Source organism: Geotrypetes seraphini, chromosome 11, assembly GCF_902459505.1.
Source record: "Geotrypetes seraphini chromosome 11, aGeoSer1.1, whole genome shotgun sequence".
NCBI lineage: Eukaryota > Metazoa > Chordata > Amphibia > Gymnophiona > Dermophiidae > Geotrypetes > Geotrypetes seraphini.
Window position 1 is genome coordinate 78,926,501 of NC_047094.1, and position 25,915 is coordinate 78,952,415.

The 25,915-nt window shown below is 42.7% G+C and overlaps 1 protein-coding gene across 2 annotated transcripts in view; it reads right to left on the minus strand.

Annotated features, from left to right (window-relative positions):
* The window catches only part of LOC117369382 (probable serine/threonine-protein kinase DDB_G0284251), a 62,581-nt gene extending 38,091 nt beyond the window's left edge, over positions 1 to 24,490 (minus strand). Inside the window, exons 1-4 of one of the 2 annotated variants that reach the window (XM_033963866.1) lie at positions 24,304 to 24,474; positions 12,667 to 12,832; positions 8,806 to 8,932; positions 4,673 to 4,780 (exon numbers count right to left, since the gene is read on the minus strand). In XM_033963866.1, the coding sequence (XP_033819757.1) occupies positions 4,673 to 4,780; positions 8,806 to 8,932; positions 12,667 to 12,821 (390 nt within the window). In that variant the 5' untranslated portion in view covers positions 12,822 to 12,832; positions 24,304 to 24,474. Of the gene's footprint in view, positions 1 to 4,672; positions 4,781 to 8,805; positions 8,933 to 12,666; positions 12,833 to 24,303 lie in introns of both variants that reach the window. The other variant, XM_033963865.1, reaches the window with a different exon arrangement.
* Positions 24,491 to 25,915: the final 1,425 nt, after the last annotated feature.

Sequence of the window (25,915 nt, forward strand, 5' to 3'; positions counted from 1 at the left end):
AGAGGTGTGAAAAATAACAGCTATTCCTCCTCCCTTTTTGTTCGGACGGGGTTGGAAAATTGCCTTGAAGTTAGTAGGACAGGCTTGGGTTAGATAGGCCTCCTCTCCCTGAGTCAGCCAAATTTCTGTGAGGCATAGGATATGAAAGTTTTATTGAATAATGGTGTCATGTATTAGGTGGTGTTTATTTTTGATGGATCGTACGTTTACCAGACCTATATTTAATTTGGAGGGGAAGTAATGTGAAGTGGAATGAAAGCTGGGGGTAGGGGAAATTGGAACAGTGATATAGTTTCTTGTCTGGATTTCAGTCAAGCTAGGGGGAGGTTTTAGAGGTCTACGGCCCCATATAGTGGGAATGGAGGCCATTATTTTAGGGTTGGAATATTGGGGTGTTAATGAATTAGAGTGGATAGATGTTTGAGGTAATGAAAAAAGAGTGAGGAGGATGTATATAAAGAGAGAGATTCTGACTTGAAATAATGAGATATGAGAGGTTTTGATGGAAGGAATATTGTGTAATGGGAAAAAATGAATAAAAGTATGGACAAGAGTTTGAAGTAGCTGCATGAAGGAGCGCATAAAGGAGCAGGACCTATTCAAGGCTTGTGCGGATAGGATCATATGGTTTATGGGAATGGAGACCAAGCTTGTGTGGAATGGGGACAAATTTTTTCCCCGTGTCATTCTCTAGTCGGCACTTGAATTCCACTAATTAGCCAACAGCAGGGCAAGAGAGAGAGAGAGCATACTTTACTGGCAAAGAATGGGTAATGTGTTGCTTAGTTGCAGTGTTTTTTGCTCTACTAGTAGAAGGGGCTTCATTTTAAATACTGGGTCAGATTTAGAGGTGTGTATGGGGACAGAGACAATGAAAGCCTGTGGAAATCTGCAAAAATCCACAGGGATGGGGATGGATCAAAAGTGAATGGGGACAGGAAGGGATGGATTAGAAATGAATGGGGACATATGGGGATGGGGAGCAGATTATGTCCCCATGCACACCTTGACTCAGAAACTTGACATAAGCATCTCGGCTTAATTAAAAAAAAAGTTTGGAAGATGAGCTCACCTTATACCCTTCAAAATAATAATAAAAGTGACCCCAAAGAAGTATATGTCACATATACGCTATAACTCACATTATCTGCTAATATATCCAAAACTGATGGGTGAATGGATTTTTTGAGCTTAGAAAGCCACATTTCATCATTAGTCCAATGTGTAAAGTTCCCAAATCAACAAAGTGCTATTCTATTTCATTTTCTTTAGCTTTGTTGTTTTATATTTAAAAAAATATCACAAACTTATTTTATTTTTTATAAATCTTTATTCATTTTTAAAACTCACAATAAGTGTAACATAAAATACAATCCGTGTAACTTAATATATCATCAAATTTGAACTCTCATCAAATATTCCCCCTCCCTTATACCCAACAATTATTCATAAGGAAAAGAAATCATGAAATATTCCCCCCACCCTGGATGTGTATGAACAAAAGGGAAAAATTAATATGTATTCTATGCAGTAATTTCAATCTTTATAGTATCTTGTTAATGGCTCACAAATAACCTGAAATTTCTTAAAATTTCCCTGTTACATTTTTAAACTCAGAAATTAGAGTAATGAGCATAGCCAGCTGAAGTCCATTCACACATCAGTTTTGGGTATAGTAGTGGATAATATGGATTACAGTGTATATGCAATATAAGGTGTTTGGGGATCATTTTTATTGCTAATATAAAAACAACATTTTGAAATGAGGTCTGGATAGGTTGCACAGGTTATAATTGTAATCTTGTAATCTCTCATGGATTTTCAGTCATCATCAAAAACTGAAGTTGATCCTTAGCAATATTGTTTACAAAATTGTTAAAAAGAAGGGTGGAAGGGTGCTATAAGCAGACTGCAGTTCAAGTTGTAGTCGAGGTACAGCCAATTGCCAAACCACCAACCAAACATCCACAACAAGAAGACCCCAAGGCAGATTTTTTTAGGAGACTTATTCAAGAGCCAGAAAACAGCTTCTGTGATTGAAGTAAATACATACATATCGAACTCAGACAAGGAATTCTGCTCATCTCTTACTACCTACTGGCAACAGAAGTCCCATGTGTGGACAAAACTGACATGTTGCCTGCTTCCTGCTTGGAACTCCTGTCACCAGCTGTTATGCCCAGGGGGTAAATGGACTCAGTATAATACGTGACATGTCTCCTCAAGTCTGCTTATCTGACCTCTTTGTCCTGAGTGTTACCTTGACTACACCAAAAGGATAGCATCAAAGAGACAGTGCAACACCTATCCTGACTTCCTTTATTTGAGTGACAACTGGATAGCATCAAAGAGACAATAAAACTGCAACACCTCCGTGCGTATTTGAGATCCTGACCTCTTTGATCTCCACAGGACATAAGACCAGATGGTTTCTACAATAAGTTTGCTTAGCTAACAGCTTGACTTCCTTTGCAGCTCAAATAACAACAGTAAAGACAGATGGGAAACTACATCAAAAAGAAAGGGATAGTGACAAGTATCTGCTATCTTGACCTTTTTGACCTAGGAGTTGCCAAAACAGATAACAAAAGACCAGAACCGGCTGTCTTACTAAGAGGGCAGCAGTTTTTCTCTATAAAAGAGACGAACTCAGCCCATAGAAAATGAATCCAGTTTCGTTGCAACCAAGGGACAGCCCGGTTCGGTTCTCCTCTCCTATCAATCGTTGTGGATTCCCGATTGTGAGGGATGGTGATGGCCGGAAATACAGTGATGATATTCTATTTTTATATTTATCTATGCATGTAATAAAGTGTTATTGTTTAGGCTTTATATAGTCTGTGTGCTTTTCTGAGTGTCACTGATCATCCCACTTGACAGAAATACGTGGCGGAACACCAGCACAACATCAAAACATTCTTTTTAGTTTCAAGACAAACCATTGAGGAACGCAAAATGGAACTGAACTCTAGCTCTTTAGATGGTTTATTATTTTTACATAGTTTGAAATTATTGTTTTCTTATAGTCCATGTTAATAAATTACATGTTTTTTCTTACATATTTAACAGTTATGCCTATTTTTTACCCCATCATATTCAGCTGGTGCTGGTTAGTATGCTTTTACAAGCTGATCACCGCTGGCTAAATTATCCAGTGATTTTCAATGCTGGGCTATGTCCAGGCATTGGCATTGAATATCTCTTGATAATTTTGGGCAGCCTGGCTGCCTGGAGCTTATATAGCTCGGCTAACAATCAGCTGAGGGCGCATAAGAGTTCTGTGGACCCAGCTGAATATCAGGCCGGCTGCATAAGTTGGATTTTTATATATATATAAAAGAAAAAGAAACCCTGATCCGCCCCCCTCATTCTCACTACCCCACCCATGCTGTGATCCCCCCGAAACTCCAACCCACATGATGGTCTAAGGGTCAATGAGGGCAGAAGTGCATGCAGTCTCTTCACTCCTGCCCCTAGTGGCGGCTCTTCAAAATGTCTGCCATTACTTCTTGCGGCAGCTCGAAATACTACAGAAGTTATATACATACTAGTGTTAAAGCCTGTTACATTAACGGGTGCTAGAAAGCAGCCCTCTTTCCCTCTCCCCCTCCAGTTCCTCCCTGACTGTCTCTCCGTGGCCCCCCTTCTGTCTTCCCCCCCCAAGCAAAGATGTCTGCCTCCCAGCACACCCCTCCCCCAAAGTAGTCCCCTTTCCCTCTCCCCCCTCCAGTTTCTCCCTGACTGTGTCTCCATGGCCCCCCTTCTGTCTTCCCCCCCAAGCAAAGCTGTCTCCCTCCCAGCACACCTCTCCCCCAAAGCAGCCCCCTTTCCCTCCCACCGACCCTCCCTTCCCGCAGTGTGGCCGGCTCCCTTAGTCCCTTGCCGCCCCCTTCCCGAAGTCCCGACAAACGTCCTGAATCCAGCAGCGGCCGCAGCACTCTAAACACGCTGCTTCATGGCCTTCTACTGGCCTGATTTGTTCTGCCTTGTCGGGCAGAGCAAATCAGGGCAGTAGCAGGCTGCGAAGCAGCGTGTTTAGAGTGCTGTGGCCGCTGCTGGAATCAGGACGTTTGTCTGGATTGTGGGAAGAGAAGAGGAGCGGCGGCAAGGGACTAAGGGAGCCGAAGGGAGGGTCGGATGGGAAGCTGAACGGGGGTTCAGGTGTGCCGGAGAGAGGGGTGAAGATGACGCCGACGACCTTTACAATTGGGGCCTTGACTCCCTTTAGTTCTGACCGAAGTTAGTTTTAAGTTCTAAGACACGGCAGCGGCTTCTCTCACGATCCCTGCCTGCGTCGGAAGCCTTCTCCGACGCAGGTGCGGCTCGTGAGAGGAGCCGCGGCGGCTTAGAACTTAAAACTAACTTCGGTCAGAACATTACCTTGGGTTCCGCGATTGGGTCCTGTTTGCAGAGTTTGGCCTTGCAGTGTAAGAGAGTCAGCCACAGCGGTCAAGTGCGGGCCGTTGTAAGCTTGCATGTGCACTCTTGCCGGCCACAGGCATACGGATCATGGAACACGCTGGCAAGAGTGCGTATGCGCGGCTAGAGTTTTATTATATAGGATAGCTTTAAGCAGAAAATGCATACTGTTAAAACTTAACCCAAGGCTATTTGCACATTTTGCTAGAAGCTTAAATCTGGAGTTCTGTTCTGTCTCTGCCCACTAGCTCACCATGATATTGTCCGGCTTTAGGTCCTGATGAACAATATTCTTCATGTGGATGTAATTTAACCCATCACACATCCCATGGATAATGATCACGTTTGCTTTATCTGTTAGCTGGGAGAGAATAATTGAAAAAAGGCTGTGAGTCATTTTATGGACAATTCTATAATTCTATAATAAGTGGCTTATTTTTATGCAACTAGGGGCAAATTCTATAAATCTGCCCGGGAAATCCAGAACAACTTTTTGCAGTTCTATAAGACTTTGTATTGCGTAGAGGTAGAGGCCAGCGAGGAAGATTTAGGCTTATCTTGGCACCTTGCAAATGGGCTCTATTGTGGCTGACAGCATTTTGTGATTACATAGGCCTATTACTTTGATTGAGGCCAGATGAGCTTTGTAGACAGTAAAACGGAAAATCAACAGGTTTGGATGGTTTCTCAGTGAAATTTTTTAGGACTTTTCAGGATGTATTATTTCCCCTATTGTTGTCCCTGTATAATTCAGTCAATGCTGACAGTAAGCTTCCTTTTATATGCGGCGGTGACGGTGATACTAAGGAGGGGAAAGATCCTCTGGCTTGTGCTTCCTACTGTATTATCTCATTGTTGGGAGTTGATACTAAGATCTTTGTTTGGGTTTTGGGTGTTGTTGGATCATTTGTTGAGTTTGGTACCCCAGCTGGTACACAGACCAATCTGGATTTATTGCTGGGAGCCAGGTAGGAGATAACATTAGGCGTATAGTTGATTTAAGAGAATGGGTGATGCGTACAGCATAGGAAGTATTTTTTGTGTTAATTGATGCAGAGAAGGCCTTCAATCGTGTCTCCTGACTGTTCATGCTTAAGGTGCTAGACCATACTGGACTTGGACCACAGATGCAAGGATGGATTACAGCCCTATATAATGCCTCTTTGGGTTGTATAAAAATCAATGGGAGATATACTGAGACCTTTCCCTTGTTCTAAGGCCAGGCTGGGAAGTGGGCGTTGACGCGTAGTCAAGCAGTGATGAATACAGAGTGATGTCATCCGTGATGACACCCACGCATGCGCAGTAGTATGAAGTACCAGGGCCAGGATGCGACCTAGTGGTGCCGACAGGTGCTGAAGATTGGAGAAAGGGCCAGCCAGAGCCCAAAGAAGCCCCGAAAGACCTGGAGAGGCCTAGGAGGACTCCGGTGGGACTGGCAGCAGAGGTGGAGAGCAGTTGAAGGAGTGGGAAGGGAGAAGTGGACCGTGGTGCAGAAGGGTTCAGGGAAAGTGTTAGGAACAGTACTGGGAGATGTGTCCGGGTCTGGGAAGGTGTTGGGAGGTATGGCTGGTTCCAGAGCAGTGCATAGTGCTGCTGCTGGCATCCAGAGGTGATGTCAGGGCTGGGGCTCAGTTCCGGGAAGGATTTAGGATGTGCCGGGGTTGGTGCTGGGTTCGGAGATGGTGTCAGGAATTATAGCTGGCTTTGGGGGAGACTGTTGGGGTTTGAGCAGGCTTCAGATCAGTGTCCGGTAGTGAGCTGTGGTTGGGGAGATCAAGGCCTGGTTCAGGGTGCTGACCTAGTTTGGGGTATCACGTGCTGCATATTCCTTCCAGCCTCGTGCAGTGGTTGGAAGGAAGCAGAGTAGTGTTGGACATTGCCTAGCAATGGCTTGAGTGCAGAGCTGCTCTGCAGGCTCATGCTGAGGCTCATGAGGAAGATTTAAATAAGAATTTAAAAGTGTAAACTTGTTCCCTGAAGTTAGAGAACAAGAATAGAGGTATATTTATATTTACCTTTGTGCTAGGGGTGTCTTATGGCTCTATAGCAGGGGTCTCCAAAGTCCCTCCTTGAGGGCCAAATCCAGTCGGGTTTTCAGGATTTCCCCAATGAATATGCATTGAAAGCACGTAGATCTCATGCATATTCATTGGGGAAATCCTGAAAACCCGACTGGATTCGGCCCTCAAGGAGGGACTTTGGAGACCCTGCTCTATAACTTTGTTTGTAGGGCTATGACAGCTGTTTTCTGTTACATGCAGGAGGAGGTTGCTGAGACAAGGATCAGCTGTTAGTTACAATGTTCTGAAGTTGACAGTTGGGAGGGAAAGATGAAGAAAGGCAGATGTACTTTGGAGACTGCCATTCCGTGCTGTGCGAGTGTGTTTGTGACTTTAAAAGTAAATTGTTGTGGAACTGGAATTTGAAAACTGTTCTTGGTCTGTGCAAAATTCTGATCTATGACCACAGATTCCATTACTTTAACAGACCTTTAAGTAGTATGACATTTTCTGTTAAAAGAAGCTGGTGTTGAGTGCAACTAAGGTGACACAGCTTCTGTTCAGGAGGGGCTTTGAGTGTGCTCTCTTGTTTTAAACCAAAGGTGACTTGGCTTCTTCTTTTAATTATAAGGAAATTGCAGATACAGTAAAACCTTGGTTTGCGAGCATAATTCGTTCCAGAAGCATGCTTGTAATCCAAAGCACTTGTATATCAAAGCAAATTTCCCCATAGGAAATAATGGAAACTCAGACGATTCGTTCCACAACCCAAAACCTTTAATACAAAATACTATATGTACTCCTATTGCAAGACCTTGCTCGTTTAGAACAGTCACTACACTCCTGCAGCATCAGAGAGAGAAGAACCATCGGAAAGAGATGCTGTGGTTGCTGCTGGGGCGCCACTGGTTCTACGGCAACCCCTTGGCAGTGGCTGGTGGTCTTAGTGGCTGCTGTGAATGGTGCCACTTTTATCCGGTAACTGTTCGGGGGACAACGCAGTGGTTGCTGCTGGGGTGCCACTGGTTCTGCAGCACCCCTTTTGCCAGCTGTCCACCAGCTGGGGGGCTGTTTTATTATGCGACTTTGGGATGAGAGGCTGCTGGGTAAGGGTAATCTAAGGGCTTGTTGGCTGAAGGGTTCCTGGCGCTGCAGGGTATACCTTGTGTCTGAGGGTTTGGAGCCGGTTGGCATGTTAGGCTTTCTTGGGCACAGTGGGTCTGGCAGCCCAGGTGGCTTTTCTGCTCTGAGTCCACATTAGGTGGGGGGTTCCTTGGCCCTCTTCAGCATGCCCCTATGGGATTGCTGGTGTACTTTTGTCCTTTCCTGGATAGAGGAGATCTATCAGGTATTCCCATTTGGGAGGAGGCCTATGACGTGCTTGCATGTGGGTGCACCCTTCATGTGCGTGGCGGGGCCCATGCCGTGGTAGCGGGTGCCTGTCTGCTCCCCCTGGTGGGTCTTGGGGTGGTAGTGGGGGGGCTCCTATGGGGGGGGGGGCAAATTGGAGGTAACCTTGGAATGTGTCAGTTCTGTCATTCTTGGACCTGAGTGGTTTTGGCGAGAGCGGTGGTCCTGGAGTCTGGCTTTGGATTCTGGACTGGTGGACTGTGTTTGGTGGTCATTGTGCCGACGATGGGGGCACAGTTGAGCAGGCATGCTGTTGTAGGGTATTCAGGGCAGCGAGGGTCCTAGTCATGGGCTGTTTGCAGGCTGGGGTGCTGGGGCTGTTTGTGCTAGGTGGTTGTTCCCTTGGGTCACAGCAATAAGAAAATGAAATGAAATGAATAATGAAGCACGAAGTGAGAAGCTAAGAGCTTTTTTTAAAGATTATTAATAAAAGATTGGACTGACGAAGACTTTTTGTAGCTAGTAGTATAAAATGCCTACACGCAAAATATCTGTGCCATTAAAAAAAGAAGAAAAAAAGCCGACAGAAGCCCTGACAGTAGGAACAGGAGGCTGTTTCTTCTGTCACTACTGTCAGGACTCTGCACCGACTCAATCTCTCACTGAGCGATTGAGTCGGTGAGCTTGCATGCAAATGATTTGCACCTCTGTGCAAATCATTTGCATGCAAACTAGATAGTGAATCAATCGCTGTTTGAAAATCAGCCAGAGAATCGGCCAACAGCGATTGAATCACTATCTTTAGTGAATCTGGCCCTAAGAAAATGAAACCATAGAGTCACAAATGGATAATAATGTATCTGTAGTAAATGGTAGAAGGGCTGGTTAGCTGACACAGGTTTATTTGACTACTATATATGCAGTATACTGTATTTTTGTGACATTACTTTATACCATGGGTATCTTTGTTGATGTGATCATCCCAGACTGGAAAAGCCAGATTCCCTGAAAACACTGAACAGGCACAACTTACTGCTCCATTCTTGAACATCAAGTCTTCTAAGGTGCTTCCTGAAATATACTCTAGTGGGAAATACCACTTGTCTCCACGCTTCTCTGGCTCTCCAAGCAACTTCACAATGTTTTTGTGGTTTAATTGACTGCAGTAGAAAAGAAATACAGAGATATTTATTTTAGGAGCTTATGAGTGCAGAAGAGCCACAAATCAGATCCAGCCACAAATCAGATTTCCTGTATTTCAATATTTTACAATGAGGTGCTTTGCGTGCCTTCCCTAGTCTATTGTATTCTCGTGGATGTGAGTGTATATTTGTCGGGGAAGGATAAATAACTAATTCACAGTTTATAGTACTACTGAGATTCTGGACTCCTTTCAAGATTCCATCCCTTCTATCTTGCTACACCATATGCTTGGAACAGAATGCCTGAGTTAGTATGTCTGAAGGTATTCAAATCCAGATTATAAACCCACTTTTTTGAGGCTGCTTTTTACTCCCACTCAGTTGTAAATACCAATGTCTATTTTATCATTCCTTCTGTGAGAAATTCCCTATTTGTTCTGTTTTGTCTATTTTAATTAACGTATTTTTCACTCTATAAGATGTGTCTGACCATAAGACGCATCCTCCTGAAGAGGAGGAAAAGCCAAGAAAAAAATTCTAAACCAAATGGTACCCTGTCCCACCTCTGGTGGGTTAGTGGTAGGCCAGGACAGGGCACCAGACAGTGTATCCAACGATCCTTTAAATTCCGGCAGGCAGGGCACCCCCCCCCCCCCCCAGGTAATTTTCATGTATTTATTACTCAGAATTTTTAAGTGAATGGGTTCACCTTTTAACCAAGTGACCACAGATGCAAATTTTCCCACATTCAGTCTTGAAGGGCTTCAGTTGTGTAATTTAGAGTAACAGCTTTGTATAGCGTTTCCCCTGATCACTGCCAAAGCTCTTCATATCATTCTCTAGTAAGTGGCAGCAGACACATGTTTCCCCCCCTTCCCTTCCCTTTTCTGGGAAAGCTCATTAATTTACTATCAGACTGTATTTGGTGTTGGTTTTTTTGCCTCATTTTCTCTTCCATTGGCAGGCAAGATTTCCCCCCCCCCAGGTAATTTCCACATATTTATCACTCAGAATGTTTAAGTGAATGAGTTGACCTTTTAACCAACTGACCATAGATGCATGTTTTCCCACATTCAGGGCTCCTTTTACTAAGGTGTGCTAGTGGTTTTAGTGCCTGCTACAATGCCACGCATGCTAGATGCTTCCATAGAGCTTGTGTTAGTATTTTTCTTTTAGTGCGTGGTTTGCACACGTTAAAAACGCTAGCGCACCTTAGTAAAAGGAGCCCTCAGTTTTGCAGGGCTTCAGTTGTGTAATTTAGAGTAACAGTTCCCTATGACATTTCTCCTGATCACTGCCAAAACTCTTCATATCATTCTCTAGTAAGTGGCAGCAGACACATGTCTCCCCCTCCCCCCTTCTCTCCCCTTTTCTGGGAAAGCTCATTAATTCACTATCAGACTGTATTTGGTGTTGGGTTTTTATGGCCTCATTATCTTTTCCACTGGCAGGCAGGGCCCTCCCCCCCCCTTACCTTTGATGATTGTTTCTTCACCTTTAGCTTTATATAAAGGACTTACTTTACTTCACCTGTATCAAACAAGGACTTACTTACTGTATTCTCCTTCATGCAAGAGCTCGGTCTCTTCCTCTCACCATTTTTTTAAATTCCGGTGGTCCAGTGCTCCTCCCTCCCTTGCTGGATGGTTGCCCCTGAGTCCTGCTCATCTCTTGTGGCAGAGTGGCGCAGAAGGCAGGCGCGAGCTTTTCATGTGCCTGCCTGGTCCCGTGCCACTCCCTGAATGGCTGCTGTCAGTTCTCGCAAGTCACGTGAGACCTGATGACAGCTATTCAGGGAGCAGCGCAGGGCCAGGCAGGTGCGCGAAAAGCTCACACCTGCCTAATGTGATTTCCACCCACTTTTCGGGGGGGTGGGGGAAAGTGCGTCTTATGGAACAAAAAATACAGTAGATTGTAAGCTCTATGGAGCATGGATTGTCTCTTACATGTTAATGTACAGAGCTGCATGTGTCCAGCAGTGCTATAGAAAATAAGTACAGTATTCCCCCGATATTCGCAGGGGTTCCGTTCCAGGAATCCCTGCGAATCTTGAAAAACCACGAATACGGTTTTTAGCGGGGGAGACAGGAGAGGGCAGCCGGAGAGAGCAGCCGGAGCGCCGGTGAGTGAAGGAAATCACTCGCGGTATGCTCCAACCACCTCTTCCTGATCTAAAGTCAGGCCTCACCAATCAGGAGCTACTTTGACATGAAGCTCCTGATTGGTGAAGCCTGACTTTAGTGCAGGAAGAGGCGGTCAGAGCATACCACGAGTGATTGCCGGCACTCCAGGTGCTCTCTTCTGCCGCCCTCTCCTGCCTGGTCATTCGCACTCACAAAATACCACAAATGACTAGGGGAGCACTGTAGTATTTTATGTATGTATTTAATTTTCTATACCTTTCTCCCAGGAGAGCTCAGAACAGTTTACATGAGTTTATTCAGATACTCAAGCTTTTTTCCCTGTCTGTCCTGGTGGGCTCACAATCTATCTAATGTACCTGGGGCAATGGGGGGATTAAGTGACTTGCCCAGGATCACAAGGAGCAGCATGGGTTTGAACCCACAACCCCAGGATACTGAGGCTGTAGCTTTAACCACTGCAACACACTCTCCCAGTAGTAGTAATGAGGCTTTAAACTGTGGTCTGAAGAGGAGTAAGACATTAACTTGTTCTTTGTGCTCAGTGTGAGTTTCATACAGAAAGAAACAGTGGAAATGTCCAAAAGAAATAAGTTCTCTTTATTTACAAAAGGACTCGACAAGTACATGTTTTGGCCCATAGGGCCTGCCTCAGGAGTCTATAAACATATACAAAAAATGTAATGCATAAAATACGTAAGACCACAAGAACAATAATGTAGCTGAATAAAACAAAAATTAATAAATAAATAAACTAGGAAGGTACAGTATAAGCACAATGCAAACTTTAAAAAAAAGCTAAGGGAAGAGCAGCAGTGAAAGTGCTCAACTGCAGAAATTTAAATGGTATTATACTGACACAGATCTAACCCTCTGCAACTTTTAATAGGTACCCCCTCTAGGATTGGTGCCACTACCACTGCTCTGCCTTCGTCTGGGTGAAATGAGTATGGCTTGGAGCCTTCCTCCAAAGACCTGTGCTCCTGAAATGCCACATTCTCGCCCCTCTATCTTCCTGTGCAAGAGGGTACAGAGCTGCTAAGGGGGCCAACCCACTCAACGGAAGATTCAGGGTCGCTCGCCCAGCTCCCCATTGCTCTCCCTGACCTGCCCATTGCTCTATTCTAGCCTGCCCATCACTAAGAACCTGGCACAGCCGATAAGCAATCAGAGGCAAAAGAAGTTTCCTCCACATGCTACGACTGCCTGTCTGTCCCATCCAACTCCTCCAGGTGATGATACAATTATACACAAAATATTGATTCTGTGGCTAACACCCCCCATAAACACATTTCCCTGTGTGCTCTCCCATGTTTGGTTATTGTAGCTGGACAGACTAGAAGGGCCATTTGGCCTTTATCTGCCGACATGTTTCTATGGTTACATCTTTGGACACAAATAATATTTACACTTGATGAGATTTTTTTAGTGCTTACTTCTAAAGCACAGTTTATTTCATCAGCCCCAGAGAATGGCTAACACACACTCCCAAGAGAGCCACTCTCAGGTTTCACAATCTCTCCCTAAGGCCAAGAGAGAAATAGCCTCAGGTTCAGCACAAAAGTCTGGTGAAATAAACCAAATGCAACTGTATCAGTCATATACACATACCCAAAGGCTCGGCATTCTCTGTCCAGCTGGTTCTCATCTAATTTGTGGTCCGGTACCACTTTGATTGCAGCAGTTTGTTCTTGATATTTCCCTTTATACACTTTACCAAAGCAACCTTGTCCAAGTGCAGGATTCTGTCTGAAAATGCTATCCATGGGGTCGTTTTCTGTAAAAGAAAAAAAAAAAAAAAGGGGAATTCCTTACCTAAAAGCATACCCTTCCTTTCAAATACTTTAAGCTTTCCCCAGGAGATACCATGTAGAGGTAGAATCAAGGGTGCAACTAACCCTGAGCTCTCTATTCTTAGAGGTGATAGGCTCTGTATCCTTGTGTCCATCCCCTGAGCCCTCCTGTCTTAGATAGGCTCTGCATCCCTTTCCCTATCTCTTGAACCCTTCAGTACTAGACAGGGCTGGTGTTAGGGGGAGGCAAAAAGGGCTCTGGGTTCTACAGCAGTTTGAGAAAAAATTAACATTCAAGGAAGTTCGAGGAATATTAGTGAAAGCCCATGCTATTATTCATCAAAAGCTGGAGTTTTTTGGAGAATTATGAGAGACGTTTGAATTTGCATTTTATTAAGTTCCAAGTTTATTTAAATTTTGTTATCCCGCCTTTTCAAAGTTTCAAAGTGGTTAACAGTCACAATACATTTGAGTAGGATAAAGACAATTAAGATAGAATAATAAAATGACATCAAATATTAAAATAACATCAAAGTTTAAAAAACAAAACCAGTGGCGTACCTAGCATATGTGACACCTGGGGGCCCATCATTTTTTGACACCCCCCCCATCTATATGAAAAATATGATTTTTAGTAACAATCCACATATTGCACAACAAGAGTGTACCTAGGAAAAGGCAGCTATCTTAAACACTGCAGTGAGCACTAGAACACCAACACATACATTATAAAACTAAACAAGCCAGATCCCGCACAGTCATTTGATCCTGCAGTCAATACCAACTGAAAACTATGTTCTTTTCATACACACAGAACAGAAATACATCCTCGCCCAATATGGAATAATCACAAACTAAAAATAGAAATATGTCGACAAAAGTTAAACTGAACCGCCAAGAAACCAGACTCTGCATACAATGCAACACCACAAAAACAGTAATGCATTTCTTCTAATACTGTACAAAATATAAAGACAGTAGATGTAAATTTGAAAAAACTGATACATAACAATCACCACTTTACAAATTAACAAATAAAAATAAAACAACTAATGAGAAATAAGAAAATACCATTTTATTGGACTAATCCCCATATGCTCAGTCCCCATCCCCGCAAACCACCTGATTCATCCACACAAGCTTTCAATTGTTTTATATTGAACTCATTATATTAAAGTATAAAAAGAAATAATATTCTGTACAATTGTCAATTTATAAATCAGCGTCTTCTCCCCACTCTCTCTTCCCCATTTCCCTTCAGCGTCCTCAGCCCACTCTCTCTCCACTTTCCTTCAGCGCACGCACATAAAAACAAGCAAGTAATTTTATATAATTTTCATTCTATTCATTCATAGAAATTAAAGTCTAAATAATGCCAGTCACATAACAAAACATGATTTTACAAAAATAATTCCCTGCACAGTCAAGCCTGCAAGGATTACTAGATGTTTTTCAACAGCTCCCCTCCCTCCCCCTTACCTTCGTGGCCAAGTCAAAATGATCTACCAACAATAAAATTTTAAAAACACAAAGCACACTGTATGCAGAGAAAATGTTAATTATCATTTATATTCCGCGGTTTTCAAAGAGGTCAAGGCAGATGACTTTATGCAATATCACCTCAGTAACAACTATACAAAAATAGACAAATATACCCCCTCCCTTTTTACTAAACTGCGATAGCGTTTTTTAGCGCAGGGAGCTGCAATGAATGCTCCATGATGCTCTCGACGCTCATAGGCTTCCTGCGCTAAAAACCGCTATTGCGGTTTAGTAAAAGGGGGCCATAGTGCAAAACATAGACAGCATATATAAATTCTCAAAACGGATACATTTTGATCACTAAATTGAAAATAAAATCATTTTTCCTACCTTTGTTTGATAATTTCATCAGTCTCTGGTTGCACTTTATTCTTCTGACCGTGCATCCAATATTTCTTCCCTTCTTTCAGCCTCCTGTATGCTTCCTCTCCTCCAGACCTCATTCCCTCCCCAAACTTTTTCTTTGTTTCATCCTGCCCCCTTCTTTCTTTCTCTCTCTCTCCATGCCCCCTTTCTTTCTGTATGTCGGTCTTTCTCTCTCTCTCTCTCTCTGTGCCCCATTTATTTCTTTCACTCTGCCCCAATTTTTCTTTTTATCTCCATGCCCCCTTTCTTTTTCTATGTCTGTCTTTCTCTCTCTCCGTGCCCCATTTCTTTCTTTCTTTCACCCTGCCCCTTCTTTCTTTTTCTCTCCATGCCCCCTTTCTTTCTCTATGTCTGTCTTTCTCTCTCTCTCCGTGCCCCATTTCTTTCTTTCACCCTGTCCCCTTCTTTCTTTTTCTCTCCATGCCCCCTTTCTTTCTCTATGTCTGTCTCTCTCTGTGCCCCATTTCTTTCTTTCTTTCACCCTGCCCCCTTCTTTCTTTCTTTCTTTCACCCTGCCCCCTTCTTTCTTTCTCTCTCCATGCCCCCTTTCTTTCTGTATGTCTGTCTTTCTCTCTCTCCGTGCCCCATTTCTTTTTCTTTCTTTCACCCTGTCCTCTTCTTTCTTTCTCTCTCCATGCCCCCTTTCTTTCTCTATGTCTGTCTCTCTGTCCGTGCCCCATTTCTTTCTTTCTTTGTTTCACCCTGCCCTTCTTTCTTTCTTTCTCCATGCCCCCTTTCTTTCTCTATGTCTGTCTCTCTCTCTCTGTGCCCCATTTCTTTCTTTCACCCTGCCCCCTTCTTTCTTTCTCTCTCCATGCCCCCTTTCTTTCTGTATGTCTGTCTTTCTCTCTCCGTGCCCCATTTCTTTCTTTCACCCTGTCCCCTTCTTTCTTTCTCTCTCCATGCCCCCTTTCTTTCTCTATGTCTGTCTTTCTCTCTCTCTCTCTCTCTCTGCCCCTTTCTTTCTTTCTGGCTCCCTGTCCCCCCCTTTCTTTCTTTCTTTTTCCCTGCCCTCCCCCATGCCACCGCTGCCGTCAGGAACAGGCCAGCGCAGAGTTCTCCCTCCCTGCTTTTCTTCCCCACTGGGCCGACCAACTCTCGCCACCCGACGTCAATTCTAACGTTGGAGAGGACGTTCCGAGCCAGCCAGGCAGCGATTGGCTGGCCCAGAACGTCCTCTCCTACGTCAGAATTGACATTGGGTGGCGAGAGTTGGTCGGCCCCGCGGGGAAGAAAAGCAAGGAGGGAGAACTCGGCACTGGCTTGTTCCCGATGGCGGCAGTGACAGCCTTTCCCCGGCGGCAGCCTAATCCCCGGTGGGTGGCCATCTGTGCACCCCCTTGGGGTGTGCACCTGGGGCGGACCGCCCCCACCTTGGTACGCCACTGAACAAAACAAAACCAGCAACAGCAACAAAACTAAACTTTAAACGGACGAATGTACTTGCACAAAAAGGAGGGAGAAGAACTACATTTTTGAAAGGAAAGAACAAAAATGGAAAAAACAAAAGGTAGGGTGGACACTGCAGTTTTTTCCTGAGCAGAAAGACTGGTCAGAAGAAAATTCTACTATTTGGTTAAAAGAGAACATCCTTAAAAGGACGGTTGCACTGCAAAAGCATCTTCAAAAAGCGGTTTTTAAGCTGGATTTAAATTTGTCTAATGAATTAATTTCTCGAATATAAGCTGGCACTGAATTCCATAATGTGGGGGCAGTGATAGAGAAAATGTAATTTCTCATAGTATTAATAACCTTTAATGATGAGATTATGAGTAAGTTCTGGTAAGATGAACGGAGTGTACTTTGGGTAGAGTGGGGAATAAGGAGTCTATTAATGAATTCTGGCTGCCCGGTTTGTCTAGTTTTAAATTGCCTATATTCTCTCTATTGGATATACTAAATAAATCTGTTTGTCATTGTGGGTTTTTTTTAATTTTTTGTATTTTAAATTTGTTTTTATTCATTTAAATTGTATATCGCTTAGAAAAAAAGATAAGCGATTAATCAAATTCATATTAAACTTGAAAACTTGATATATTCTATACCATCTATAACTTTGTAGATTGGAGGGGGGGGGTCTCCTCAAGGAGCAAAAAAACAGAAAATCAAACAGATTCACGTGACTTCACATCTGCCACATTAATTGCTTTCTTTGCTCTGGAGCCAGATCATAACTGAGTTTCTAGGATATAGAGTACAAATATTTCCTGACCTGTCCAGGGTCACTCAGGTCAGAAGAAAAGCCTTTTTGGCTTTGAAATCAAATTTACTGGCCCTGGGAGGCCTTTTCTTTCAATTTCTATGTAAATGCATTGTTAAGTTATAATCTAAGACAGGACCCAGAACATTTTAAGAATTTTCTAGAAGCGAGAAAGCCTCCTAAACCCATTTTGGCATCCACTCCGTCTTCTAACCTGGTTTAATTCACAGCACATTTGTAAAATTGAGACAACCCATTCTTCTACAAAGCCGCACGGCAACAGCCTCGAAGCCCTTTAAATCTCTATGGGCTTTGGGGCCGTTACCGTGCGGCAGCCGCTAGCACGGCTTTGTAGAAGAGGGGGCAAATTTGATGTGTGATTATTTCTTTAGTTTTTCTTTATGATGCTCGTTTAAATTCTCCTGCTAACTAGCCCCTTTCTGTTTTCTTTTATTTCTTTAGTATTATGTTTTATCTGGTTTCTTATGATCAATTTAAATTGCCTTAATTATTGCTGTAATAGAACTTTTTCATTACCGAGAATTGTCTTGACAGTGTTTGAAAACTTCTATAAATAAAAATAAATTATAAAGGGGTTGCCAGTGCAGCACTGATACACCTCAGCACTGTTTCTTTGCCACGGTTGGCCCAAGTGGAAATTGCATCAGAGGAAGCAGACTGTGGCAGAAGAACAGTGTTGAGGGGGCCGCGAGAAGCACTGAAAAATCACTGCTGCACCAGTGACCCTTTTACATTTTAAAAGGTGAGGGGGAGCGGGCTTTGGACTTGGGTGGAGAGAAAAGAAGGACATTCCGGCTCGTGGAGGTCCCTTCGAGCACCTGATTTTAAAATGATGAGAGAGAAGCTGGAAGGGAGTGCATTTTGTGGATCTGGAGATATTTAATGTGAGCAAGTGCAAAGTGATGCATTTGAGAAAGAGGAACCCAAACTATAGCTATGTGATTCTGGGTTCTGTGTTAGGAATCACTGCCCACAAAAAGGATCTAGGTATCATTGCTGAGGTTATGTTGAAACCCTCAGCTCAATGTGCGGCAGCTGCTAAGAAAGCAAATAGAATGTTAGGAATTATCAGGAAAGGAATGGAAAACACTGATGAAAATGTTATAATGCCCTTATATTGCTCTATGGTACAGCTGTACCTCGAATACTGTGTGCGATTCTGGTTGCCGTATCTCAAAAAAGATATTGTGGAATTAGAAAAGGTACTTAGAAGGGTGAAGTAAATGATAAAAAGGAGTGGGACGACTTCCCTATGAAGAAAGGCTAAAGTGGCTAAGGTTCTTTAGCTTGGAGAAGAAATGCCTCAGGGGTGATATGATAGAGGTGTATAAAATAATGAGTGGACTGTAAGGGGTAGATGTGAATCAACTGTTCAGTCTTTCCAAAAATACTAGGACTAGGGGGCATGCGATGAAGCTACTAAGTAGTAGATTTAAAACAAACTGGAGAAAATATTTCTTCACACAATGTGTAATTAAACTTTGGAATTCTCTGCTGGAGAATGTTGTGAAATCAGTTAGCTTAGCGGGGTTTTAAAAAGGTTTGAATAATTTCCTAAAAGAGAAGTCCATAGGCCATTATTGAGATTGCTTGGGGAAATCCACTGCTTGTTCCTAGGATAAGCAGCATAAAATCTGTTTAACTATTTGGGATCTAGTTAGGTACTTGGGACCTGGTTTGGCCAATGTTGGGAAACAGGATACTGGGCTTGATGGACCAGTATGGCAATTCTTGATGGAACAGTATGGCAATTCTGTCCCAGTATGGAAATTCTTATGTTCTTAAGGAGGTGGTGGGGAGGAAGGTAAGGAGGAGGAAGGGAGAGATGCTGAATGGGAGGGTAGTTGAGAAGTGGAAGGGAGAAGTGGTGAACCAGGAGAGAGAGATACTGGATGGAAGGGCATTTGGTAGGTGGGGAAATCGGGAGAGGGAGTACGGGGAAGAGGAAGAGGAATTGAAGGCAGTGGCATAGTAAGACAGTGAGGGGGGTTGGACAAACCTGTATGCCGTCTTAGTGGGGGCACTAGCACCTCTATGCCCCTCCAAGCCACACTTGCTTCCTCCCTTCTCCCCCGTACCTCTTTAAATTTTCACCAGAGTGGGAAGCTTTTCCCACCTACTGCTCATGCCGGCCTGGCTCCCCGATGAAATCACTTCTTGTTCACAGGACCTGGAAAAGTGATGTCAGAGAGAAAGCCAATGCTGGGGTGAGCAGCAGGCCAGAGAAGCTGCTTGTGCTGGTGAAGATTTTAAGAGGTACAGGGGGATGGGAGGGCAGAAGTGTGGTATTAGGGCGTGGAAGTAGCAGGGGCAGAGACGAGGGCACGGGAAGGGTTGCTAACAAATTAGACGCATCCTACCCTCGCTATGCCAATGATTGAAGGGCCCCCTCCTTAATTTCTGCCCTGGGCCCAGGCACATTTAACACCAGCCCTGATACTAGAGGTGACACAGTCTCCTTATCCCTGTTTCCATACCCTGAGCCTTTCAGTACTAGAGGTCACAGGCTCTGTATCTCTGTGCCACTTACAAAATACAGTGTGGTATACAAACACTTGTACAGTACAAAAGGAAGTGGGAACGGACAATGAACACTCCACTGAAGATCACTGATGTATAACCAACTTGTTTATTTCATAAAAGGACACAAGCAGAAGCTGTGGACCCAACACAGCACTATGTTTCAGCGTCTGAGGAACGCCTGCATCAGGGGTCACTGTGGCGTATATGTTCACAGACGACAGGTCTGGGATAAAACAAAGCTCGGCCCAACTAACATGCCAGAGTAACCAAAATCACTGAAATTGCTTTTATAGCAAGCTTCTGCTTGTGTCCTTTTCTGAAATAAACAAGTTGGTTTTACATCGGTGATCTTCAGTGAAGTGTTCATTGTCCGTTCCCACTTCCTTTTGTCCTGTTTTATACCCATGGGTTCTCTGTCCTGTTGGACTTTTTGGTGTTTACTTGGACTTCACGTACACAAACACTTGCCACATTGTGTGTTTAATTTATAACATTTTATTGAAGGAAATAATATATTACAAATAGATTTCATTTCAAATAGATTTACAAATATCATATTTACATAAATATTTCTAACATTCCTTCAAAATAAATTTTCATATGACCCCAATCAACCCCCCCTAATATTCCTCACCTTCCTTCCCCCCTTTCCTTCATTTCTGCCCCACCTTTCCCTTCCCCTTCCCCTTTTTAATGTATAACTTTTTTTTTTAATCTTCTTTATTCATTTTCAACATTACATTAAGTGTTAAAATATATTCATTCACAATAACAATAAATACATCACTTAAAAACAATCATTGATACATTTCATATGAGTTAATTTATATCATATTTTTATAAACTTGTGTATTTGTATAATTCCTTCAATAAAATGTAGGAATGGAACATTTTATTGAAGGAATTATACAAATACACAAGTTTATAAAAATATGATATAAATTAATTCATAATAATTAAATTCACAAAAATATTTGTCAAACAATGTTCTATTATTCCTCCAAAATATATTTTCTTCTATAAACCTCAATACATTCTCAAATTTAAACCCCTTTTTTAATTCCTCAATTCCCTCCTCCTCCCTTCCCAATCCCCCTTAGTTATGTGCAAACCTTTTATCAAAGAAATAAAATAATCCAAAAACTAAACCCCCCAACCCAAATGGAAGTTGACAAAAATAAAGAATAATAAAATAATGAACTGGAAATTTAAATAAAACATCAAAGATTCAATGTAAATCATTAAGAATTAAACTTCTTGCCTTAGGTGAAAGACTCTGAATACACGGATCCCAAATTTCCATAAACATACGAATTTTCCTAGCCGAACGCCTAACTTCCCAAGTCTCAAATAATAATAGACGATGAAATTGATTACTCCAATGCCAGAAACTAGGCGCTTCTTTCGATAACCAAAATTGCATTATACATTTATGACCAATCATACACGCCTTTTGAAATAAGAGGCACATTTTCCAAAAATACCACAAGCCGCAACTTTACCAAAAATGACTCCCCTTGATGAATCTACAACAGAACTAACCCATAATGAGCCCAAGAATAACAAGATGGCAGACCAGAATGACCTAATTAAAGGGCATGACCAAAAAGCATGAGTTAAAGTACCAGAATTTTTATTACACTTAATACAAATTGGGGTATTAATCAAACCCGCATGAAAGGCTTGAATTTATGAAAAATAAGCTCTATGTGAAACTCTAAATGAACATTCTCTCCAAACAGAACCTGTAATAACTTTAGGCATTCTATTAATAGCTTGTGTAAAATCCAAAAGTGAAATTTGACTTCCCAATTCCTCACTCCAACTCTGTAAAAATTTTCCATATGTACAATCAGGTAAAAAATCCCACCACAATTTATGTAATATAGAAACAGAAATAAGTATATCTTCACATTGGTTAAAAAAGAAAAAAATGTTATCATGTACTCCAATTGGTGTTTAAAGTTATATCAGGTCTTTGGGTGGTGTAACTGCAGGTGCCTAAATGTAATGTGTGTTTGTACAGGGTGAAACTAATAGAATAGGCAGTCACTGCGCAGTATTGGAGTGCGTTAACAGGAGGCGCCCACTTACAGAATTGCCCCTCCTCCCCATTATGGAATTTCATCTGAGGGGGTGGAGAGTTAATATGGATTCACTGCTAAAAGATGCAGACCATTTAATACCTCAATTAGATTGTAAGCTCTTCTGAGCAGGGACCGTCTATTGTATGTTAAATGTACAGCACTGCATATGCCTTTCAGCACTTTAGAAATAATAAATAATAGTGGTAGTAGTTACCATAGGGCTGCAGAAAAAAGAGGACGGATTGAGACATCTGGGTTTTACTTCCATTGCTTACAGTGGCAGTAAAACCTGGATGTCTCATTCCATCCTCCTTACTTCCTTTGCTTACAACGGAAGTAAAGCCTGGATGTCTCATTCCATCCTCTTTTTTTCTGGAGCCATGTGGCAACCCTAAGTCCAGATGCAGAGCAGATTGCATTCTGTGTTAGCAATTGTGTCATTAACATGCAATGATGACTAAAACCTTGCGTCAGCTGCAGGCTGCCTTCTTCCTACTGCCGAGAATGCCAGGAGATAAATTCTCCAGGTTTTATAGATTTAGATGCACTAACTGCAAAAACTTAATTCAGTTTAGTGAGGAGGTTTTTCTTTCCATAAAGCAGTTGCTAAAAATAAAACGTTTTGGGGGCAATTTATTTTGGTTCATTTTAAAATTAAATGACATGAACTAAGCTGTTCCTTTGCATTTTTCCTTTCTTTTCCAAAGGAACTCATATCCATAAAGAATAATTTGTCCCTTAGAATTTCAAAACAATTTGTTTTATTAGATAAACATTCCAGTTGGACATTTTCTCTCAAAAGAGATCAAGGGCTCCTTTTACGAAGGTGCGCTACACGCTAATGCCTCCATAGAGCTTGTGTTAGTATTTTTCATGTAGTGCGGGGGTTAACGTGCGTTAATCTTCAGCCCGCGCTAAAAACGCTAGCGCGCCTTAGTAACAGAAGCCCCTAGTGAGCAATCCAAGTAAAGGTTTTAATACAAACCAAGGCCTAAAGTTAGATGTTTCAGTGGATAATTTTAAAACAGAATAATTAGGAAAGACATTTTTTCTACTTCATAAAGGGGATGGGACTTGCATATTGTTTTTTCTGTGTGGTTTACCCAATCCCAATGGATTTTATAATTTTTTTAGACCTCTCCTTGGGACAATGAAGTGTTAAGTGACTTGCCTAGAGTCACAAGGAGCTGCAGTGGGAACTGAACTCACAACCTTAGGGTGCCGAGGCAGCTGCTCTAACCACTAGGGCATACCTCTAAAAGCAAGCTCCTTGCCTATGTAAAATAGTCTACCTGTAAAGTTATGTCTGTTCCAAGGCAAGCATACATTTGTGTATTTATGTGCCAATACAAAATGGCAGATCACAATTACTAAATGAGCTACATTATTAGTTACTTTTAAATCAGAAATGGAAAATAAGGCTATCCTAAAATTGCATTTTCTAAAAAAAAAAAACAACAAAAAAAAAAAACTGGCTTTGTTTTGTGGGCAGCAAGTTATGGGATTTCCTGATGTATCTAGACAGACCCAATGTAAAAGGAAACCGTTCCTGCAATTGAAGGGGCTTTGGCAATAGGAAACGTTTTCTTTTTAAAATTTCCTTGCAAATGCCTTATATCATTTGGAAGTGATAAAAATGTGTTTTTGGATCCAGTTCAGTTAGAGGATTTTCTTACGGATAAACCTTTGCAAAATATTTCATAATTAAAAATCTTTTTCTTTTAGTAGAGGTGTTGTAGTGATACAGATATAGAAGGCCATATTAGCCTGCTAAAGTGATAATTAATTAACCAAGTTATTTTCCTAAGTTAACGGTATTAAGCGGCCACGTAAAGTGGACTAGATCATTTGGTTTTTATTTCCTATGCTGCAGGTATATTTGTTTATACTTTTTCTTGATATTATTGATATGTCTGAATATTTGTTATTCATTTATGAAACAAATAATAAATAAAGAATTAAAATTAAAAAAAAGAAATGGCAGATCACAATCATTTTATAAAATGCAATCCATTAAGTAGTAATGTCTGCTAAATCCATATATTTTTCATCTCCAGAATGCAAGGGGATGATGAGCCACAGAAACTGTGATGACTCAGAACCAGGCTGCACAAGGGAAGAAGCAGGAACATTCAGAAGATGACAGAGTGGGTTTACGAACATGTGGTGTGCGAACATGAAAGAGCAAGGCCTGGTCACCAAGCTTTCTCCAAGCAAAAAATATACTAACAGTTGAGAAAAAAAAAATCAAAATATCTACAATAAATCTCTCAAAAAATATATGCAATTGTTTTCAATTATTGGGTGTCTATACCAATAAAAGGGAAATGAATTTTAAACAAGTTTGAAGGAGGAAAAGGCCTCATGTCCCTGTATGCCAGAACTTATCTTACAGGCTGAATGGAAAGGGAAACCACCTCATCAGCTGAAAAAAAAAAACAATCTTTCTCCTGTATTCCCTGTGCACAAACGTTTTAGTTCTAAAAGTCCATATTAGTTACCAAGCTTCCCCTCATCAGAGCAATTTGGGAGCAGAGCAAGTAAGAGAAAGAAATTTTTCAAAGGGCTCTTCTCTCTTTCACTCCCCTCGCTCATCTCAAAGCAAGCAGAGTCAAAAGTTCTGAGCTATCTAAATCTTCCTGACATCTCTTTCCCCAGGCCACATTTTGTATCCACATTAAATAACATACACAAAGCAGAGGTACTCCCTACATACCATAAGTTTGCAGAAATTTCCTTTACAACAGAAGATCCACTTCACGTCTGAGTCAGCTGATGTCCGATTACAAGCTTTTCATAAAATGGTGTGTTACAAGTTTCGTTTCGATTTCAAGGGTTCTCCCCTCAAGCATTCTTCATAACTCCGCCCTAATTTCCCTTCTGCTAGTAAAATACAGATGCCTCATAAACACAGCAGTCGCAGAGGACATACACAAAAGAAGCAGGGGTAGCAGATATATAATTAGGAGTGGGACTGCACATACAGTAACAGCACCAAGGACACTACATAGATTCCTACACAAGAAGAAGCCACTTCAGACAACACTGACACATAACTCGCACGCAGCAGGAGAAGGCATATAGGGAATAATAAGAAGCATAGAGGACCTGGGAAACAAGGAGAAAACACTAGAGAATGACACGGTGGCGGTTTACCCGCGGTCACCGCATTTTAGCTGCGGGTCACCGCCGAAAACGGGGAAGAAAACTAGCAGTCGCTGCGGCGACGGGGACAAGGCCATTCACCGCCCGCGGGGCGGTGAATGGGTCTTGTCCCCGCAGTGAGGCATGAAGGATCGCGCGGTCCCCGCAGCTCACACCCGCCTGCCCAATCGATTCTAGTGTTTAGCCAGCTCTCTCCCTTCTCCTCACCTTAGTTTGTAGATTTTCTTTTTCGGCGACCCGCACGCTATCAAAGAGCCGCTGCTGCTCAGTTTCGATCTTCTGCTCTGACGCAACCGGAAACAGGAAGTTGCAGCAGAGCAGAAGATTGAACACTGAGCAGCCGCGCATGTGCGGCTCTTTGGGAAAGCGTGCAGGTCGCTGAAAAAGAAAGCCTGCAAATTAAGGTGAGGAGAAGGGAGAGAACTGGCTAAACACTAGGATCGATTGGGCAGGCGGGTGGGGGCTGCGAGGACCGTGCGATCACCCGTGTTCCCGGCTCAGACTGTAAGGAGGGAGTGAAAGGGAAAAGGATTCTGGGCCAAGGTGATGAAAACGGAAAGAAAAACCCACAGCAGGAAAGAAAGGGAAGGACAGGCAGGTGAGCCAGATGCTAGAAGCAGGGGGGGGGGGAAGAAAGAGGGAAAAAAGCTAGATGGGGTTGAAAAGAAGAGACACACTGGTATGGAAGAGGAAGATAGGGGAAATCTGGACACAGGAAGGTAACAGAAAGAGGGGAAATTATGTGCATGGGGCATAGGGACAGAGACAAAAAGGGGACATGCCATGGGGATGGTATATGGACACAGGGGGGGGCAATGGCAGATACATAGGGGAGATATTAGAAAAGTATATAAAATCGTACCCGTTTGAGGCTTTTATGTATGCAGCGGTGACGGTGACGGGGCGGTGAATGGGGTTGCAGTGGCGGTGACGAGGCGGTGAATGGGGTGGCAGTGGTGGTGACGGGGCGGTGAAGGGAATGACGGTGACGGGGCGGTGTAGAGGATGGTGAGACGGGGACAGGGCGGTGACGGGGACCAATTTTTTCACCGTGTCATTCTCTAGAAAACACTTCAGGCAACAAACCAGCAAGCAGACAGCAATGGAAGCAGCAGATAGAAGCAGGATGCTGACCTACCCAGTTTTCTGCACCGTTTGTAATA